Consider the following 21,163-nt stretch of genomic DNA (forward strand, 5'->3'; position numbering starts at 1 on the left):
CCCAAGAAGTAGCTCTTGGTTTCAAAAAGGTCGGTGACCCTGATATATATATATATATATATATATATATATATATATATATATATATATATATATATATATATATATATATATATATATATATATATATATATATATATATATATATATATATATATATATATATATATATATTCAGCTACAGTACCTAGTCGTTCGCTGGGTGGCGATAGAGTTTAATTACGATGACTACCGAGGCCCTATTCGTAAGATGAAGAAGAAGCCGACGAAGAAGAAGAAAAGGACGACGACGACGACGCAGACAGAATTGCAACATTGTCTCCGCCTGACATCTCCTATGTGCAACATTTAACCTTAGGCACGAGTTTTCTACTTTTATTTGAAGGAATACAACATCGGCAGCTTCGTGCGAAACTTCCCCGGTCCGTGATTGTCGAAAGTTCCAGGTAAGAATCTAATGCTAGCTGTGTTAGCGGGAAATAGCTCCCGCCATCATTTTCTTTGTCTGCGCCCGAGCTAACGTTAGCCGCTTCACCTTCGCCATTATTCTACACACTAACTAGTTATACGCACACATTTTCGTAAGTTAGAAGAATTCATTCATAATAGGTTAAATAACTCTGACCTGTAACATGAACAATATTTATCGCTTAAAAGGAATGCTTGAAAACGTGGTAATGCATTTTTGCATGGTGGCCGGTAGGGGGCGGGAATGCGTCCGAAAGCACAACGTGACAAACATACGTTTCACAGAAATTATACAAAAATATACAAACACAACAAAACAAATGCTACATATTTCAAAAATGCTGCAACCACAAGATTAGAAAATTAAACAAGTAAATAAAAACGACAGGAATTTTCCATAACGCACATACCCCAAAAATAATCAATATCTATCAATGTTTATTTATAAAGCCTTAAAGGCCTACTGAAACTCAGTACTACCGACCACGCAGTTTAATAGTTTATATATCAATGATGAAATATTAACATTGCAACATATGCCAATACGGCCGGTTTAGTTTACTAAATTGCAATTTTAAATTTCCCGCAGAGTTTCTTGATGAAAACGTCGCGGAATGATGACGCGTACGATGACACGTGCGCGTGACGTCTCGGGTTGTAGCGGACATATTAGCCCAGCACCACACACGACTATGAGTCGTCTATTCATCGCATAATTACACAGTAATTTGGAAATCTGTGTTGCAGTTTGTTCAAGTAATAATGGAGACGTCAAATAAGAATGCTGTTGGTGGAAAGCGGTGGATTGCGGCTGCTTTTAGCAATCGAGACACAGCCGGTGTTTCTTTGTTGTGAAGCTTTAACACAGCGGTCAAGCGAACACGTTTCTCTACGGGAAAATTTTGATATTAAGCCGGCTCTTACCGGATACGTCAGTGGATTATGCGTTCTGCAGCAGCTGTCAAAAAGGCAGCTGTGATCTTGGCTCCTCAGCTTCTGTCAGAGACACGTACTGGCATTCACCGTGGCCATCCGACTTTCAGGTATGAATTTACAATCTCACTAAAACACTATTAAAACAATAAACAGATTAGGGATTTTCCAGAATTATCCTAGTAAATGTGTCTAATTACATCTGAAACGGTCCCACTGCCGCCGCTTGGAGCAGTCGCTTTTTTTTTTTTTTTGTGCTTCACACTAACTTTCTTTATCCACAAATCTTTCATCCTCGCTCAAATTAATGGGGAAATTGACGCTTTCTCGGTCCGAATAGCTCTTGCTGCTGGAGGCTCACATTATAAACAATGTGAGGATGTGAGGAACCCTACAACCAGTGACGTCACGCGCACATCGTCTGCTACTTCCGGTACAGGCAAGGAATTTTTATTAGCGACCAAAAGTTGCGAATTTTATCGTCAATGTTCTCTACTAAATCCTTTCAGCAAAAATATGGTAATATCACAAAATGATCAAGTATGACACATAGAATGGACCTGCTATCCCCGTTTGAATAAGAAAATCTCATGTCAGTAGGCCTCTAAATCACCAGTGTCTCAAAGGGCTGCACAAACCACAACGAAATCCTCGGTGGAGCCCGCATAAGGGCAAGGAAAACTCATCCCAGTGGGACGTCGGTGACAGTGACAATGATGACTACGAGAAACCTTGGAGAGGACCGCATATGTGGGCAACCCCCATCCCCTTAGGGGACCGAAAGCAATGGATGTCGAGCGGGTCTAACATGATACTGTGAAAGTTCAATCCATAGTGGATCCAACACAACCGTGAGAGTCCAATCCGAAGTGGATCCAACACAGTAGCGAGAGTCCCATCCATAGTGGAGCCAATAGGAAACCATACCATGCGGAGGCGGATCAGCAGCGCAGAGATGTCCCCAGCCGATACACAGACGAGCGGTCCATCCTGGTTCCCGACTCTGGACAGCCAGTACTTCATCCATGGCCACCAGACCGGACCCACTGCACAAAGGAGAGAGTGACAGAGGAGAAGAAGAAAAGAAATGGAAGATCAACTGGTCTTAAAAGGGGGTCTATTTAAAGGCTAGAGTATACAACTGAGTTTTAAGGTGAGACTTAAATGCTTCTACTGAGGTGGCATCTCGAACTGTTACCGGGAGGGCATTCCAGAGTACTGGAGCCCGAATGGAAAACGCTCTATAGCCCGCAGACTTTTTTTGGGCACTGGGAATCACTAATAAGCCGGAGTCCTTTGAATGCAGAGTTCTTGCCGGGACATATGGTACAATACAATCGGCAAGATAGGCTGGAGCTAGACCGTGTAGTATTTTATACGTAAGTAGTAAAACCTTTTATTCACATCTTAAGTGCACAGGAAGCCAGCGCAGGTGAGCCATTATAGGCTTTCCTGTCAAAAGTCTAGCAGCCGCATTTTGTTCAAACTGTAATCTTTTAATACTAGACATGGGGAGACCCGAAAATAATACGTTGCAGTAATCAAGACAAGACGTAACAAACGCATGGATAATGATCTCGGCGTTACTAGTGGACAAAAGGGAGCGGATTTTAGTGATATTACGGAGATGAAAGAAGGCCGTTTTAGGAACATTCTTAATGTGTGGCTCAAACGAGAGATTCTTTACCGAGTCGCCTTGTTTAATTGTTTGGTTGTCAAATGTTAAAGTTGTATTATTAAAAAGAGGTCGGTGTCTAGCAGGACCGATTATCAGCATTTCCGTTTTTTGGGCGTTGAGTTGCAAAAAGTTAGCGGACATCCATTGTTTAATTTCATTAAGACACTCCTCCAGCTGACTACAATCCGGTGTGTTGGTCAGCTTTAGGGGCATGTAGAGTTGGGTTTCATCAGCATAACTGTGAAAGCTAACACCGTATTTACGTATGATACCTAGCGGCAGCATGTAGATGCTGAAGAGTGCAGGGCCAACGACGAACCCTGGGGAACTCCACACGTTACCTTAACATAGTCCGAGGTCACAAGATGACAGAAGTTTGGGTGTTCAAGGGGGAACTGCTATCCGAGTTATTGTGTAGAAATATGGGGAAATAGCTACAACGGTATTTTATTAGTAGGTTACAAGGAAGAGAATACATTTTATGAAACAGTACAGTTTACACCAGGCCTGGGCAATTATTTTGACTCGAGGGCCACATTTAGAGAAAAAATATGTCTGGGGGCTGGTATATCTATTGGTAGGAAAACTAATACAAAACCTCACAATAATGTCTGATTGAATGCTAAAAACGTAATAGAATTAGGGCTGGGCGATATGGCCTTTTTTTAATATCTCAATATTTTTAGGCAATACAATCGCAATACACCATATATATCTCGATATTTTGCCTTAGCCTTGAATGAACACTTGATGCATATAATCACAGCAGTATGATGATTCAATGTGTCTATATTAAAACATTCTTCTTCATTCTGCATTGATATATGCTCCTTTTAAACTTTCATGCAGAGTGGGTAATCACAACTAAGTCAATTGACCAAAACTGTATTTATTAAAGAGTTATTAAGCAGTGGCACAAACATTCACGTCATTTCAAAACAAAGTGCAAGATTGTCAGAGACATTTTAAAACAAGCTATTTGTTCACTTTTGTGCACAATGTCACTAAGATGACATCAAAACAACACTAAATAAAGTGCACTTTTTGTACAGAACGCCACTACAATAGTTAAAAACAAATAAAGTACACTTTTGTGCTGCGTTGTCAGCCACCTCGCACTAGTCATATTTCACGACTTAGAATGCACAAAAAAAGAAACCGGTGTTCTTGTCTTACATAAGGATTGTGAATGAAAGGCAAAATCCCATGGTGAGGGTCGGAGGAGTCTCTGCAGATTTTCTGAGCCCTGGTCAGGAATCGGCTATTTTGCGACTTCCCGGGTAGGAGGAAGGGGAGTCCTGATGTCTCTCAGGCTGGGTCTGTTTTTGGCATCTGCAGCATGATTGCATCTCTTTTTGGCGGTGGGGGAAAAACATTTTGCGACAATCCAAAATTCAAGTAAAGTCCACACAAGTGACTCAAGCTAATGCTGCCGATCAGTCATCCGTCCATCCGTTTTGTACCACTTATTCCCTTTGGGGTCGTGGGGTGGCGCTGGTGACTATCTCAGCTACAATCGGGCGAAAGGCGGGATACACCCTGGACAAGTCGCCATCTCATCGCAGGGCCAACACAGATAGACAGACAACATTCACACTCACATTCACACACTAGGGACCATTTTGTGTTGCCAATCAACCTATCACCAGGTGCATGTCTTTGGAGGTGGGAGGAAGCCGGAGTACCTGGAGGGAACCCACGCAGTCACGGGGAGAACATGCAAATTCTACACAGAAAGCTCCCGAGCATGGGATTGAACCCTAGACCACTCAGGACCTTCGTATTGCCGATCAGTCATGTATGTAATAATTTGTTGCAGAGAAAGTCATCAATCGCATCAGTGGTTGCCATGGCGCTGAGACGAGGACACATTAGGTACTTGAAGGTAAGCAAATCATTTGGGAGTCCATTAACACGTTTTTTGTTCAAAGCCCACGGCTAAGGGTATGTGATGTCTGGTTTCAGGTCTGCGAGGTGCAATCGTCTCAGAACGACACCAGAGACTCCCAAGGAGCCAGTGCAAAGGTGATTGTCTGCCGCCGCCTTACCGTAGGAGGCGCTAGTGAGCAGGCCACTCAAGTGTGTGTGTGTGTGGTCCTCCCGCAGGAGATGTACGACAACGGCTACAATGACCAGATGATGGAGGACGACAACTCCAGGACCAACCTGATCGTCAACTACCTGCCGCAGAGCATGAACCAGGACGACCTTCGCACCCTGTTCAGTAACGTTGGCGAGTTGGAGTCGGCTAAGCTGATCAGGGACAAAGTTGCAGGTAAATCCGGCAAAAGAAAGCTGCGAACGCCTTCAATGTCAACACGTAGCCCAGCCAGTTGCCATTAGCACATTTTCTCGTCTCTGCCAATTGGGAGCATATGCTAAAACAGTTTTGTGAGTCGACGACAACAAAAACATCCGATGGAGGCCACGTCTCTATTGGCGCACTTCGGTACTTGCACTTAAATACTGTGTACTTCATTCCTGGAAGTGTTGATTCTCACAGTAAAGTCCTGGCCCAAATTCAATAGTTGTTGCGCTCTTACCGGAAAAGAAGATCACAATATTATTCGCTGTTTTATGGTAAATTGCAACCACTCGCAATGGTGATGATTAAGGGATGTTGGGTTCCTCCATTGTAACCCTTTGGGGGCGCGTTGAGTGCAACATCTGGGTAATGACAGCGCACTGCATTTTGTGTGCTTTATACTGTGAACACACTTAATGCGAAGTGTGAATATGCTAGTGCGCAAATTGAAACTAGCATATGTATTGTTAGATAATGACCTAATTTCAATGAAGTGTTGACTAGTCAGGACAAGAGACGTCTGGACATGTGACTAGGCCTGGGCCGATACTCGATAGGTCACTTAACTGACAATAAATTGAAGTCGTTGAAGGCCTACTGAAATTAGATTTTCTTATTTAAACGGGGATAGCAGGTCCATTCTATGTGTCATACTTGATCATTTCGCGATATTGCCATATTTTTGCTGAAAGGATTTAGTAGAGAACATCCGCGATAAAGTTCGCAACTTTTGATGCTAACAGAAAAGCCCTGCGTTTACTGGAAATCGCAGACGATGACGTCACGTTGATGGCTCCTCACATGCTCACATTGTTTTAAATGGGAGCCTCCAACAAAAAGAGCTATTCGGACCGAGAAAACGACAATTCCCCCATTAATTTGAGCGAGGATGAAAGATTCGTGTTTGAGGATATTGATAGCGATGGCCTAGAAAGAGAAAAAAAAACGCGATTGCCTTGGGACGGATTCAGATGTTTTTAGACACATTTACTAGGATAATTATGGGAAATCCCTTATCTTTCTATTGTGTTGCTAGTGTTTTAATGAGTTAAACAGTACCTGATAGTCAGAGGTGTGTGTCCACGGTGGTCTTGACGCCAATGTCTCAGGGAAATCGACGGCAGCTTTATGGGCGGCACGAGCTCAGCTGATCTCCGGTAAGAAGTTACTTTTTAACCACAATTTTCTCACCGAAACCTGCTGGTTGACATTCGGTCGGGGTCCATGTTCGCTGTGATCCATAGTAAAGTTTCATCTCCGGGAATTTTAAACAAGTAATCACAGTGTGTTTGTGTGGCTAAAGGCTAAAGCTTCCCAACTCCATCTTTCTACTTTGACTTCTCCAATATTAATTGAACAAATTGCAAAAGATTCAGCAACACAGATCTCCAAAATACTGTGTAATTATGCCGTTAAAGCAGACGACTTATAGCTGTGTGTGTGTGCAGCGCTCATATTTCCTAACAGCCCGTGACGTCACGCGTATACGTCATGATTACGAGGCGTTTTCGAGAAGAAACTCCTGGGAAATTTAAAATTGCAATTTAGTAAACTAAAAAGACCATATTGGCATATGTTGCAATGTTAATATTTCCTCATTGATATATAAACTATCAGACTGGGTTTCAGTAGGCCTTTAAGTTTTCCAGCGTCGATAAATTGCCACGTGTATGCTTCAAGAGCATTCACGCTTTTTCATGGCTTTTCAGGAGCTGCGTGCATTTGTGCTGTAGCGGAATGAAAAGAAGGGGGTGAATCATCTTGTCAAAGCGATGCTGCTGGCCTGTTAGCATCACATAGTGCAGGCTTGACCAACCAGAGGCTCTCACGTTCATATTGAAGTTTGTGTTTTTTAATAGGCCCTTGGCCACGAGGCGGTCTGCAATAGCGGTTACTCGTTTGCATCGGCGTCTGCGTTAGTAATAATAACTGCTGTAAAACTCACAACAGTTAGTTACCTGCTCAGTGGCCTTGTGGTTAGTGTCCGCCCTGATATCAGTAGGCCCTGAGTTCAAACCACGGCCAAGTCCTACCAAAGACTATAAAAATGGGAGCCATTACCTCCCTGCTTGGCACTCAGCATCAAGGGTTGGAATTGGGGGTTAGATCACCAAATGATTCCCGGGTGCGGCCACCGCTACTGCTCACTGCTCCCCTCACATCCCAGGGGGTGAACAAGGGGATTGTTTAAATGCAGAGGAAAAATTTCACCACACCTAGTGTGTGTGTGTGTGTGTGTGTGTGTGTGTGTGTGTGTGTGTGACTATCAGTGGTACTTTAACTTTATTACCGTAGTTATTTAAAATTAGACTTAGACTTCCTTTTTATTGTCATTCAAATTTGAAATTTACAGTACAGATGGTCGAAAACTGTTAAAAAATATTCATTCATAACTGCACTTTGATACGGACTGACTGGTGCAAGCTTGCTATCTAGCTCAAATGTAAACAAAAGATTTAACCTTTTTCCCCATTAAAAATGTCATTCCCCGATCTAAACTTCTACAAACACATTGCTGTCCAAACAACTGAGCTACAGTATTCACATTAAACATTAAGGGTGTTTTCGCACAAAGTGATCGATAAACTTGACAACAGACTCCGTTCAACAGGAAGGGAAGTTGCGTGATGTCACATAAACCGTCGGGGAAACAACTGATCAACTTTTACATTTTAAAATAAACGATAAACATGGTTAAATACACTAATACAAATAATGTGGCCCTTATGAACCCAAAACAATATTTAATGTTACCTCTGCGAAGAAAGTATATTGTGTGGCTATTTATTTTAGTTATTAAGAAAATACAACTTGGTTAAAATATTTTGTGTACAAGTATTTTTTCAGCACATTTAACAATACCACAGTAATAATGATAGTTAATTTGTTCACAATAACTTTATTTAGCCATTTTTTTATTGTTTTGGTTGTGTATATTTGAGGGGTCTCCCCACCTATTTTTTTGATTTGGGGTGTTTTTTATTCAAGTGCAACATTTTGCTTACAGACAGAGTATATTATTTTTATTGTTTGTTTGTTTGTTTTATTTATCTTGGTATTTAAACGTTCACATTTCAATTACAATGTTAAAATAAACAAGAAACACAAGTTGAATGAATTTGAAAAGGTTTACTTCAATTATTATTGTGTGTTTTCATTAGGTCAGTGGTTAATTTGGCCTCAAAAAATAATGGCAATAATATGGTTTATCGGCAATAATTTATTGGTCAAAATATCCTCACACAAAATGTATTATTGGTCCAGGCCTACATGTGATCAGTCAATCCTCCGTGAATTTTTATTTTTTTTCAAATGTATGTTTGTTTTGTTTTAATTGACCAACACATTTTGTTCTTTAAGGGTCCCCCCCCTTCTGGACTGTTTTGTTTTCCTGTGCACAGGAAGTGCATCACTATGCGGTGCCATGTATTGGGGGCCATTTTTATTTTTCAATTATTTTGCAGATCCATCTTGTGGTTCTTTTTGCGCACTCCTGTTGTAACTTGTTTTGCACTTTAATGATATATACAATATCCTCCTGTTAGCGAGAGTTTCTGACAAGATTAGAGGACCAGTTCACACTTATCTCGTTTTTCTTTTCTGCGTTTTATTGCATTTGCATTGTGGGGCCGCGGCAGCAATATTTGCTGGCAAAAGTTTTCGTTTACATGTTTGAACGGTTACCACAGTATTGTGAGCGAGAGAACAACGAACTGGATTAAAATGGATCGTACAAAAATAAAAATCAGGCGATCTTGCCGAGACAAACTACCTTTTTCAAAGGCTCGCTACCTCAAATATGTTTGGTGGAATTGATCCATATAAGTGCTATCAATGAACAATAGATTTGAGTAAGCTGCCGCCATTGTCGAAACCAAAGTTGTCTATATTTCATCATCGAAGTAAATTTTTCAGAATTTCAGAATGTAAAGTCCGTTCAAATTGCGGTTAATCTGCGGCTGTCATCTCTTTTGAATCAAAGATGGAGTGAGGGTGCCCAGACTTATTTGTTTAGGAAGGTTTCCCTGAAAAAAAACAAGCCCATTGGTACTTTAAAATACTTTAAACATGGTTCTACTTCTTCGGAAATAATACTCAGTCATTTTTGTTCATACCCAAGACTATAAGTAAACAGACATGTTTTTTTCCAAAATACTGTACAGTGTTTTGTAACCGGCGATTAATTTGGCTGACGCTAACACCCTACTAGGGTTGTCCCGGTGGCAACATTTTGGTACCGGTACCGAAATGTATTTCGATACATTATTATGTCAAACTATGAGGGACAAGCGGTAGGAAATGGATTATTAATCTAATTGTTCATTTACTGTTAATATCATCTTACTTTTTGTTTTAACATGTTTTATCTACACTTCCGTTAAAATATAATAATCACTTATTCTTCTATTTGATACTTTACCTTAGCTTTATGTGATGGTACACGTTTGTGTATCAATCCAATACCAAGTAGTTACAGGATCATGCAATGGTCATAATTAAAGTTCTCATGTGTCCAGAGACATATTTACAGACTATAAACAATATAAAAAAATCACAAAAGATTTTGTGATAATAAACAATATTGATGTAATCATTGTAGTATGGACTAGATACGGCCCCCTCTACTTGGTATTGTTACAGTCGATGAATGTATAGATCCACCCATTTGTTTACATTCAGGAGCGCCAGTATGCTGTTAGCTTTTAGTTATTTTATCCCGCTATGGCGTGTAGTGAAGCATGTTAAACTATTCCTCGTCTTACAAGGATGACACTTGTAAGAAACTTACTTTATCGCCATTGCGGTAAGGATTAGTGATTTAGAATTGTCTAAAACACTAATGTTTTAAAGCACCTCTTGTACAGCGGCGCTTCAGTGTTTATAGCTTCGCATTTATCGTTTGTTTTTAAGGCAAAATGCGTCCATTCTGCCTCTTATGCCGCTACCCTGTGTCTGCTTGTAAGTACTCTGTAGGTGTGCGTTGCCAAACATGCACTTCTGCTCCAGCAATGTGACGACAGCGTGGAGTAATGTCGTTTTAAAAAAATAGTACAGGTATTTTTCAGAGGTAGTATAGTACCGTTTTTAATTCATTAGTACTGTAATATCGTACAAACCCAAAGCCTATTAAAAAAGAAAATCGGAAATAAATCATGCTTTGATTTACATTTACCAGTCTGAAAATGCAGTGAATACACCAACATATACCAGTTGATGACCTTAAAAGTCATGTTTGATCATCTCATGGCTGCTATGCAGGCTGGTTGCAGTCTCTTTATAAGGTTCATAACCAATCAGTCAATCAATGTTTACTTATATAGCCCTTAATCACAAGTGTCTCAAAGGGCTGAACTAGACACAACGACATCCTCTGCTCAGATCCCACATCAGGGCAAGACAAAACTCAACCCAGTGGGATAACTATGAGAAACCTTGGAGGGTACCGCAGATGTGGGGACCCCCCACCTGGGCGACCCGTGCAATGGACGTCGAGTGGATCTAGCATAATATTGTGAGAGTCCAGTCCATACTGGATCTAACATAATCGTGAGAGTCCAGTCCATACTGGATCTAACATAATCGTGAGAGTCCAGTCCATACTGGATCTAACATAACAGTGAGAGTCCAGACCATAGTGGATCTAACATAACAGTGAGAGTCCAGTCCATAGTGGATCCAACATAACAGTGAGAGTCCACTCCATAGTGGATCTAACATAACAGTGAGAGTCCACTCCATAGTGGATCTAACATAACAGTGAGAGTCCAGTCCATAGTGGATCTAACATAACAGTGAGAGTCCAGTACATAGTGGATCTAACATAATAGTGTCAGAGTCCAGTCCATAGTGGATCTAACATAATCATGAGAGTCCAGTCCATAGTGGATCTAACATAATAATGAGAGTCCAGTCCATAGTGGATCCAACATAATCGTGAGAGTCCAGTCCATAGTGGATCTAACGTAATCGTGAGAGTCCAGTCCATAGTGGATCCAACATAATAGTGAGAGTCCAGTCCATAGTGGATCCAACATAATAGTGAGAGTCCAGTCCATAGTGGATCTAACATAATAGTGAGAGTCCAGTCCATAGTGGATCTAACATAATAGTGAGAGTCCAGTCCATAGTGGATCTAACATAATAGTGAGAGTCCAGTCCATAGTGGATCTAACATAATAGTGAGAGTCCAGTCCATAGTGGATCTAACATAATAGTGAGAGTCCAGTCTATAGTGGATCTAACATAATAGTGAGAGTCCAGTCCATAGTGGATCCAACATAATCGTGAGAGTCCCTTCCATAGTGGATCTAACATAATAGTGAGAGTCCAGTCCATTGTGGATCTGACATATCAGTGTCAGAGTCCAGTCCATGTTGCATCTAACATAGTAGTGAGAGACCAGTCCGGCTTCCTTCGGCTTTGCTCACGCTGGAAAATGAGAAAATCTCACCGAATCCTTTTTTCCTGAGGCAAACATGACCAGAATTGTGGCAGTTAAGGATGCCGCAGGCTCATGCTGTTTTGAACCTGTTAAAGAACAGAACAAAACTTAAGTGCAAAATCTTGCATTCAGCCCTATAAATGAGCTATTAAGAGGCCCACAAGACCCACAATGCACTGTTTACTACGTCACACTTTCAATCCCTACACAATTGTACCTCAACTTCCGAGTACTTTAAAATACGAGCGGTCTCCCGGCTAATTGTTATGCTTTAAGTAATTCGTTACAAGCCTTCTCACAGTTGGCATAATGAATGCCACAGGGAACCCCATAAGCTCCACCTTAACTTGCTAACACTAGCTAATAGCCTGAGATCGACATAGCTTGGTTTTCCAACTATTGGAACGGATAATGTGATTTGAAGGACACTGCATAGAAGAAATTAATGATTTTCATTCAATAAAAGAAGAAAATCATCAAACACATGTCCGACTCCAAACGGCAGACATTTATCCATGAAAATATAGCAAAGCTGCTTAAAAGAAATACTGTGGAAGTCACTCTCCAAAGTATATGCTGTACATGATTACATCATAAAACGTCTATAGTGGTTTGTTGATCTAGTATTGATGTATTGTTTTTCATCCAATATTATCTAAAAGTTTGTTTATTTTTAAAAGTATGTTACATGCCGTTTTTGAGTTGAATTCATTTCAGTACATTTCAGTTGGCGATGTTGATTTGGGATGAGTGTTTTGAGGGAAGCGCGTCGTCACAGAAGCAATGACGTGCATAGGTTGGGGTACGACTGCATGATGGTTCAGGGACCCCTTAATCCGTTCATCCTACAAGGCAACCAAGGTGGTGAACTGGTCCTTTAAAGCCACTCGAACGCAGATTGTTTTGTTTTGTTTTTTTTGTTTTTGTCAAATAATGACTTTTTTGTTTGAATGTTTCCTCAGAGTGAACGCTCTTGTCATAAAGCTTTCTTTGTAGTGTCACAGTGGAAGTGTCTCACCAGGTCAAAGGTCACCTCGTCTCAACCAGAAGAAGCGTCGGCGCCCACTTTTCAACAATGTACATTTTTGTTGAGTTTGTCTTCTGACCTCTGTAATTTTTTTCTGGTTTTGTTTTGTTGTTTTGCTTTGTGTTTCTCTAGGCAACAGTTTAGGTTACGGCTTTGTTAACTTTGTTAACGCTAGTGATGCCGAGAGGGCAATCAGTTCCCTCAACGGCCTGAGGCTACAGTCTAAAACTATCAAGGTAAAGTCCCACAGGTGCTCTTTGATTTTCAAATGCTATGTTCTCCCGCTCAGTAAGCAGCGCTGTTTCTGTATCTACAAGGTAGTTTCAACATTTATTTTATTTATTTTTTTACCCCAAACAACTTGCTCTTACCGTCCGACATTTCTTTTTTTAACTGCTACTTTTATTTCATAAACTGTTTTTTGGTTTGTTTTAAGTGACTGTTGGATGCTTTTGTTTGGATGTAGTGTGATAAATCTTTTTTCTTTTTTTCTTTCATCCAACTTAAATGGGAGAAATGTATTTTTGTTTTTGAAGCTGTAAAATTTTATTTTATTGAACTCTGGTGGAATTAGGTTGTCGGTCGTCCAGATGTTAAACTCTGTTGCGGTCTACTTGCAGGTGTCGTTTGCACGTCCGAGCTCGGACACCATTAAAGATGCTAATCTGTACATTAGCGGTCTGCCACGCAATCTGGGCCAACAGGAACTGGAAGACATGTTTACTCCCTATGGACACATCATCAATTCTCGGGTGCTGGTGGACCAGGCCTCAGGTGATCACTCACTCAGTCAGTCAGTGCGTCCTAATAAATATTTGGCTGCGAGGTTGCTTCCTCTCAAATGTGTGATCGATCTGCTTTGTAGGTTTGTCGCGGGGCGTAGCCTTCATCAGATTTGACAAAAAGTCGGAGGCCGAGGACGCCGTCAAACACCTGAACGGGTACACGCCTGCCGGCATCCTTGAGCCGATCACGGTCAAGTTTGCCGCCAATCCCAACCAGACCAGGAACTCGCAGCTGATGTCGCAAATGTACCACGGCCAGTCACGGCGTTTTGGAGGACCAGTGCACCACCAGGCACAGAGGTTCAGGTAAGTCAACATTTTGATTAATAAGTACCGTATTTTTCGGATTATAAGTCGCAGTTTTTTTTTCATGGTTTGGCCGGGGGTGAGACATATACTCCGTAGCGACTGTGTGAAATTATTAACACATTATCATAAAATATCAATATTATCTATCTCATTCGCGGAAGAGACAAAGAAAATGTCAGCAATCGTCACACACACACGTCAACCAATAAGAATTCGGGGGGGGAGGGTCATGGCAGATGTGCATTATAAATGATAAATGGGTTGTACTTGTATAGCGCTTTTCTACCTTCAAGGTACTCAAAGCGCTTTGACGGTACTTCCACATTTACCCATTCACACACACATTCACACACTGATGGAGGGAGCTGCCATGCAAGGCGCCAACCAGCACCCATCAGGAGCAAGGGTGAAGTGTCTTGCTCAGGACACAACGGATGTGACGAGGTTGGTAGTAGGTGGGAATTGAACCAGGGACGCTCGGGTTGCGCACGGCCACTCTCCCGCTGCGCCACGCCGTCCATGAAATGCTAACTGCTATATGCTGTAATCTACTGCCATTGTTCTGCCCTCACTGAATGTGTTGAGGTTATACAGCTTGGCAGACAGCTAACAACCAATCCAGACCGTTCTAATAAAGTTCCTAAGCAGATGAATCCATTTAGGCTCTTTATTGTTGTTGATCTTGCTTTGTCTTGCACTGGATTTTTATTTTTATCATTATTATTCTTGTAAAACTGAAATACACACAATGACAATGTATAAGCTGTATGATTCAATTAACAAACTGAAATGTACTACACCATATGTAAACATTAGCTTTACACAAATATACAGCATTATTACCAAACACATACTGCTGACTGTTGAAACTATTTCGATGGTGGAAATATGCGACCGGCAGCCATTTTAAATCCTCAAACATTCATTAAAATAGTGCACAAAAATTGTTTTTCAATAAACATCTTATTATCAAATTTAGCCACTTTCCACCTTAGTATTGAGTTATATAAACAAATTAAACAGTTTACTTAAAGATTTATCTTTTCCAAGGCTTGTAAGAGTTAACACAACTCGTCTACTTCTCATTGTTTGTGAACTGAACTAACAACGTAAACCGGAAGTGCCTAAACTAAACCGGAAGTGCCAAACTGACGCGCAGCATTTCCCATCACCACAAGGTGTCAGTAATAGTCCACAATCAAACGGGCATAACAGCCGTAGTTATTAAAATGGATCATTTCATCGTTGGCGGTAACTTATAAAAACTGAGAAGGGCTGAACAAAAATGGCACCGAAAAGGAAATCGTTTACTGCAGATTACACAATATCAAATAATATTGTTTATCTTATTCGCGGAAGAGACGAAGAAAATGTCGCACATCGTCACACACACGTCAACCAATAAGAATTCGGCAGGCGAGGGTCATGGCAGAAGTGCATTGTGGGTCATGGAATGCTAACTGCAATATGCTACTGCCGTAGCTATTAAAATGGATAATTTAATCGTTGGCAGTAACTTATAAAAACTGAGAAGGGCTGAACAAAAATGGCACCTAAAAGGAAATCATGTATTGCAGATTACACAATATCAAATAATATTTATCTCATCCGCGGAAGACGTAGAAAATGTCAGCAATCGTCAACACGTCAACCAATAAGAATTTGGCGGGGGAGGGTCATGGCAGAAGTGCATTGTGGGTCATGGAATGCTAACTGCTGTATGCTACTGCCGTAGCTATTAAAATGGATAATTTCATCGTTGGTGGTAATTTATGAAAACTGAGAAGGGCTGAACTAAAATGGCACCGAAAAGGAAATCATGTACTGCAGATTACAAGCTGGACGTAGTGAAATATGCAGCAGAAAACGACAAGAGGAAGCGGCGCATACCTTTGGAGTTGACAGAGTTGTTTAGAAGAGACACCGAGGAAGAATATTTCATGGGGTTTATCGATTAGGAGTGACAGATTTTTTGGTAAACGTATAGCATGTTCTATATGTTATAGTTATTTGAATGACTCTTACCATTTATGCGTCATATAAGGTATACTTATTCAGCATTTATTTTAAATTGCCTTTCAAATGTCTATTCTTGGTGTTGGATTTTATCAAATAAATTTCCCCCAAAAATGCGACTTATACTCTAGTTCGACGTATGTTTTTTTTCCTTCTATATTATGCATTTTCGGCCGGTGCGACGTATACTTCGGAGCGATTTATAATCCCCAAAATACTGTAGCTTTTGCTTTGTTTGAAGTGAACCCAATTCAAAACTCTCGGCATGGAAGACGTGGAATAGACATTTAAGAACACACATGATTGTGGCAGACATATGATGACTTTTGCAACAGTATAGCCTGTTTAAATGCTACATTTCATTTTCATTGGTGTTTTACAACAAGACCATAGCTGATATTTTGTTATTTCCACTGTTTATATTTTGACATTGAATAGTTGAAACAAACAACATGACTGCAGGATATTTGTTATTTCAAGACTATTCAGATAAATTAAGTTAGCTAATAGAATAAACTCTTTTTGCTCTTCATGATTTTTGCATGTGGAGTAGTTTGAAGTGGAGAAGGAGTCGAAGAGACAGAAATTGGCTATAAAATCCAAGGCAGATACCACTAAAACGGTCACCCCCACTATGGCTTGGCTGGGGTCCCGCGGCCCCCAGACCCTCGGCTTATTTTCAGTCTTTTTCATTAAGTTCAATTCACATGCCTGATACAGTGTGGAGACGCTCCACTAAGCTAATAATAATAATCAACTTTTTGTTTTTTTGTATCTTAAGTATCATTATCACTGAAGGACAATGCAGAACATATTACAGACAGAAGAAAATGATAAGGAACTAGTTGTGCTATTGTCAAACTGTCAATAGCATAAATAGATAAATTGTACAGTTAACGATTGGTAACGGCCGATGTAATTTACAGATGATCGGAATAGGCAGCATAAAACCCTGATTGGAACATCTTTACTAATCAGTAGCATTTATATAGCAATGCATCGTGCAAGTGCTTTTGGTAGCATACTTTACGTTTGAGCGTACTTGCTTGTTAGCATAGTCTGCAACTGGATGTAACATCATAGGCAACAAAGGTATCGAAATAGTACCGTAGTACTGACGAAATTTCGGTCATACCGAATTCGGTACCAATCCCTGCCTATCCGAAGATTAAGTTAAAAGTTAAAGTACCAATGATTGTCACACACACACACTAGGTGTGGTGAAATTTGTCTTCTGCATTTGACCCATCCCCTTGTTTACCACCTGGGAGGTGAGGGGAGTAGTGGGCAGCAGCTGTGACCACGCCCAGGAATCATATTTGGTGATTTAGCCACCAATTTCAACCCTTGATGCTGAGTGCCAAGCAGGGAAGTAATTACTCCCATTTTTATAGACTTTGGTATTACTCGGCCGGGATTTGAATCTCAGGGCGGACACTCTAATCCAAGGCCACTGAGTTGGGTATTATGATTACGATTATGTTTTCGCTCATCTACTCGCTCTTTGTCATCTTAGATTCTCGCCAATGAGTGTCGACCACATGAGCGGAGGGGGCGGAGTTTCCGGGGGCTCGTCAGGCTGGTGCATCTTCATCTACAACCTGGGCCAGGAGGTGGACGAGGCCATCCTCTGGCAGCTCTTCGGGCCTTTCGGCGCCGTTGTCAACGTGAAGGTGATCCGTGATTTCAACACCAATAAGTGCAAAGGCTTCGGCTTCGTGACCATGACCAACTACGAGGAGGCCGCCATGGCCATCCATAACCTGAACGGCTACAGACTGGGAGACAAAGTCCTCCAAGTGTCTTTTAAGACCAGCAAAGGTCACAAGTAGAGAACACTTCAGTGTTCATGAGAAGGTTTAGCAAGTTTTGCAAATGTTATTAAAGCTTCTGAGCGGGTTTTGTTGTCCACCTCATAATTATCTCAAACATATTCGACAGTTGTTTAGTCCAAAGTAAGGATTGTCAGTGTAAGCTGTTTTTTTTTTTTTTTTTTGTCTCATGGTGGAGAGAATAAAGACTATTTGTCTAAATTGACTTTTTGCTGTCAAAGTATGTCACAACCTGTGTGAATCTTTAAATACATAATCAACAGCCAACATTTTCATTAAAAATTATGCTTTTTCTGGGAAAAATATTTGCAGTTTAGTGTCATAAGTTTTTTGCATTTGGAAGTGAGCCCTGCAAGCGGGTTTGATTTATGCTTGTAAATGCTCTAATCCTGCTCTCGTCTTAAATTGTATTGCTGTGCGCTGCCGTTAGCACATTGAGCTACGGTCCCAAGAAAAAGTGAACTTTGTTTAGTAAAGTCCGCCGGGGTGCAAAGGTACACAAAAATTTCGGTTCGGTACATACCTCGGTTCAGAGGTCAAGGTTCGGTTCATTTTCGGTACAGTAAGAAAACCACAAAATACACATTTTTTGGTTATTCATTTACGAAATTTGCAAAATTTTCCACCAAAAATATTTTTCTTAGTGTAATATTTGATGTGAAGTAATCGGAACCTTGGATAGGTCGATAATTCATAATAACATTGATTTTCATTCAATATTATGTTTTTAGCAATGACAGTTTGAAATTAAAAAAAAAAACAGCTTTGTTCCATTAGTCAACGTTGCAACTTTCTCTAAATTACATTTAGCCTTTAAGCTTTTTTATTTCACTTTTGTTTATTTTAATAGTATTTTTAGAATGTGCCGTGGGCCTTTAAAACATTAGCTGTTGGCCGCAAATGGCCTCCGGGGCACACTTTTGACACCCCTACTATAGATAATAAAAAATAAAATCTGATAAATCTATGGCTAAAAAGCAGACCCTGGCGTTTATCATAACTCTCTCGCTCTCTCCGTCTCTTTCCCTCGCTCACGAATGTTGCTGCGTACACAAATTGTCTTGTTTTTAACCCCTTCTCAACCCTGAACGTACATTGAAAATACACGCAACCCTAACTTAAAATGCCGGACAATTTAGGCATTTAAGAAACTCCACCCGGACAGCCCCGCAAAAGAGGACATGAGGTATGGTCAGTCTAGCCCGGCCGCTGCTAGCATGCTGTGTGTTGTGCCTCGGTGTGTAATGTTTACACAACGTGCGGTACGCTACTTAATATGTCCGCTTGGAAACTCATTCGGTTGGAGGGTCTTCCAGCTCTGGCTTTTACACGTTTCTTAGCCCGGTGGCTGCTAGCATGTGTATTCGTTCGGTACACCTCAGAACCGAAAAGGTTCAATACAAATACACGTACCGTTACACCCTTACCGTTTACCCTTAACTCCCGCACTCGGCAAAATGTGGAGGTGGCGCCTCAGAAGTCCTCGGGACTGACCAACTAGTGAATTGGGTTTGGCGCCAGGCATACATGGAGGTGGAGTTAATTAAACTGTACACCATATGGAGTCAAGTAGGGGTAAAACATATGGCCCGTTTGTCCCATGTTTGAGACAAATGCTCAATTTAAGAGATTGTCTGGCTATATACTATCTGATTGGTCATAAGCCCCTCACGTGACTACAGGGTGCCATCAATCAATGTTTATTTATATTGCCCTAAATCAAGTGTCTCAAAGGGCTGCTCAAGCCACAATGACATCCTCGGTTCAGAGCCCACAAAAGGGCAAGGAAAAACTCAACCCAGTGGGATGTCAATGTGAATGACTATGAGAAATCTTGGAGAGGACCGCAGATGTGGGTGACCCCCACCCCCTCCAGGGGAGACTGGATGCAATGGAGGTCGAGTGGGTCTAACGTAACATTGTGAAAGTCCAGTCCATAGTGGATCTAAAATAATAGTGAGAGTCCAGTCCATGGTAGGAGACCATCCCGTGCAAAGATGTCCCCGACCGATACACAGGCGAGCGGTCCATGCTTGGGACCAACTGTTAAACCGAGTTGTCCATACTCCAGGTAAAACTACAGGGTGCCACACCAGTGCAATACTGGAACTGTATCCACCAGAGTGCCAATCAGTTAAAGAAAAACTCAGAAGGTTGGAATCAAGAGGAAGTGTGCGGTACCTCGAAAAACCATCCGTGGATACAATTTATTGCATCCTTAATGCCTAATATAGGGGTTGTTAAACTTGCTGATCAACCTCACTTAACATTAAAATTTCAGAGAAAAACATTGTATGTTAATAATGCAATTAGAATTTCTATGCAGGAAAATGAAGAGGTGAATGGCTTCCAAATCAAAAACACTTTTTTACAGAATGGGTCATTGATGGGATTATGTTTGTCAATCAGGAGCTTGTCTCGGAGTCAAATGACCTAATCAATCCTAATTAAATCAACTAGTCAGTAACATTTGTGTGATTGAAAACTCTAGGAACCAATTGTGTATATTTGAATTTGAGAAAAAACTAACATTAAATACTTATTGTACTTTACGTTAACATACATCATTTATCGAGCTTTGGCGAAGACCTTGAAAGGGTGTGGCACTGGTGTATAAGATTCCGTCTGTTCTTTACTTTTTTCCATCGGCGGGGGAGAAAGAGAAGTTTTAAGGCAAAGTATGCACCGAAAACAGGGAAAACTCCATGTTGGTCAACCTTCCTCCAAGACACATGCTTCCCTGTTAAGTTGAGAGCACTATTAAGGACTAACATGCGGGTACTGGGTACCCTGGAAACGAAACATCTCCATGTTTTCCCCCCAGGAAACAAGTTTAGAAAGCAAACATTTGTAGTGCTCGCATATTTGTTTTGTTGTTTTTGTGTTCTCTGATTGGTTCCGTTCCATTTTAATCCTGTACTTGGCGTTAATGTGCATTTGCAGCTCTTACCATCAATGGCGTCATTGCTAATGAGCTAAAAGCGCTAAAATGTATGGAAAGGTCTTGCGATATGTTTCGACTAGAGACGGCTCCTCAACTAACAGTCTAAATTAGCCCCTACTACAAGCTGATCCAACCAAATTCACATTGTCCAGCTTAAGAGAAGGTTCTATTGTCTGGGTGCTCAACTTTCTTTACATGAGGTTCTTTGATGTAACTTGGCAAACATGTCTGAAACTAATCATAACCGTGGTTATTAATAAGAGATGCATTACCTTTTGGTATGAAGTATTGCTCCAGTTGTGTGTCATAGGCAGTCACTGTAGATCTCATGGAGATCAGTGCAGAGAAGGTTGGATCCGGGCCGATGAATCTGTCTGATCACTTGATCCATCTCTGCATGGACCTTCTCTGGAAGTATCCACAA

At 40.9% G+C, this 21,163-nt stretch overlaps 1 protein-coding gene across 2 annotated transcripts; it reads left to right on the forward strand.

Moving 5' to 3' along the window:
- The first annotated feature begins 241 nt into the window (after positions 1-241).
- LOC133543803 (ELAV-like protein 1-B) lies at positions 242-18,000 on the forward strand. 2 transcript variants are annotated; one of them, XM_061888596.1, is made up of 8 exons: positions 242-446; positions 4,899-4,964; positions 5,045-5,104; positions 5,186-5,354; positions 12,986-13,089; positions 13,474-13,642; positions 13,719-13,944; positions 17,480-18,000. In XM_061888596.1, the coding sequence occupies exons 2-8, from the start codon at positions 4,929-4,931 to the stop codon at positions 17,793-17,795; spliced, it is 1,080 nt and encodes a 359-aa protein (XP_061744580.1). In that variant the 5' UTR covers positions 242-446; positions 4,899-4,928; the 3' UTR covers positions 17,796-18,000. The 2 variants fall into 2 exon arrangements, with proteins under 2 accessions (XP_061744580.1, XP_061744581.1); XM_061888597.1 differs by having other exon boundaries at positions 13,474-13,627.
- The last annotated feature ends 3,163 nt before the right edge of the window (positions 18,001-21,163 follow it).

The sequence above is a fragment of the Nerophis ophidion genome, linkage group LG26 (assembly GCF_033978795.1).
Source record: "Nerophis ophidion isolate RoL-2023_Sa linkage group LG26, RoL_Noph_v1.0, whole genome shotgun sequence".
Lineage (NCBI taxonomy): Eukaryota > Metazoa > Chordata > Actinopteri > Syngnathiformes > Syngnathidae > Nerophis > Nerophis ophidion.

What these genes read in the sequence shown, in the direction of transcription:
- LOC133543803 (XM_061888596.1), top strand. Translation starts at nt 4,929, where the DNA reads ATGGCGCTGAGACGAGGACACATTAGGTACTTGAAG. An exon ending in GACACATTAGGTACTTGAAG is followed by an intron (nt 4,965 to 5,044) that starts GTAAGCAAATCA and finishes GTCTGGTTTCAG; the next exon opens with GTCTGCGAGGTGCAATCGTC. An exon ending in CACCAGGCACAGAGGTTCAG is followed by an intron (nt 13,945 to 17,479) that starts GTAAGTCAACAT and finishes TTGTCATCTTAG; the next exon opens with ATTCTCGCCAATGAGTGTCG.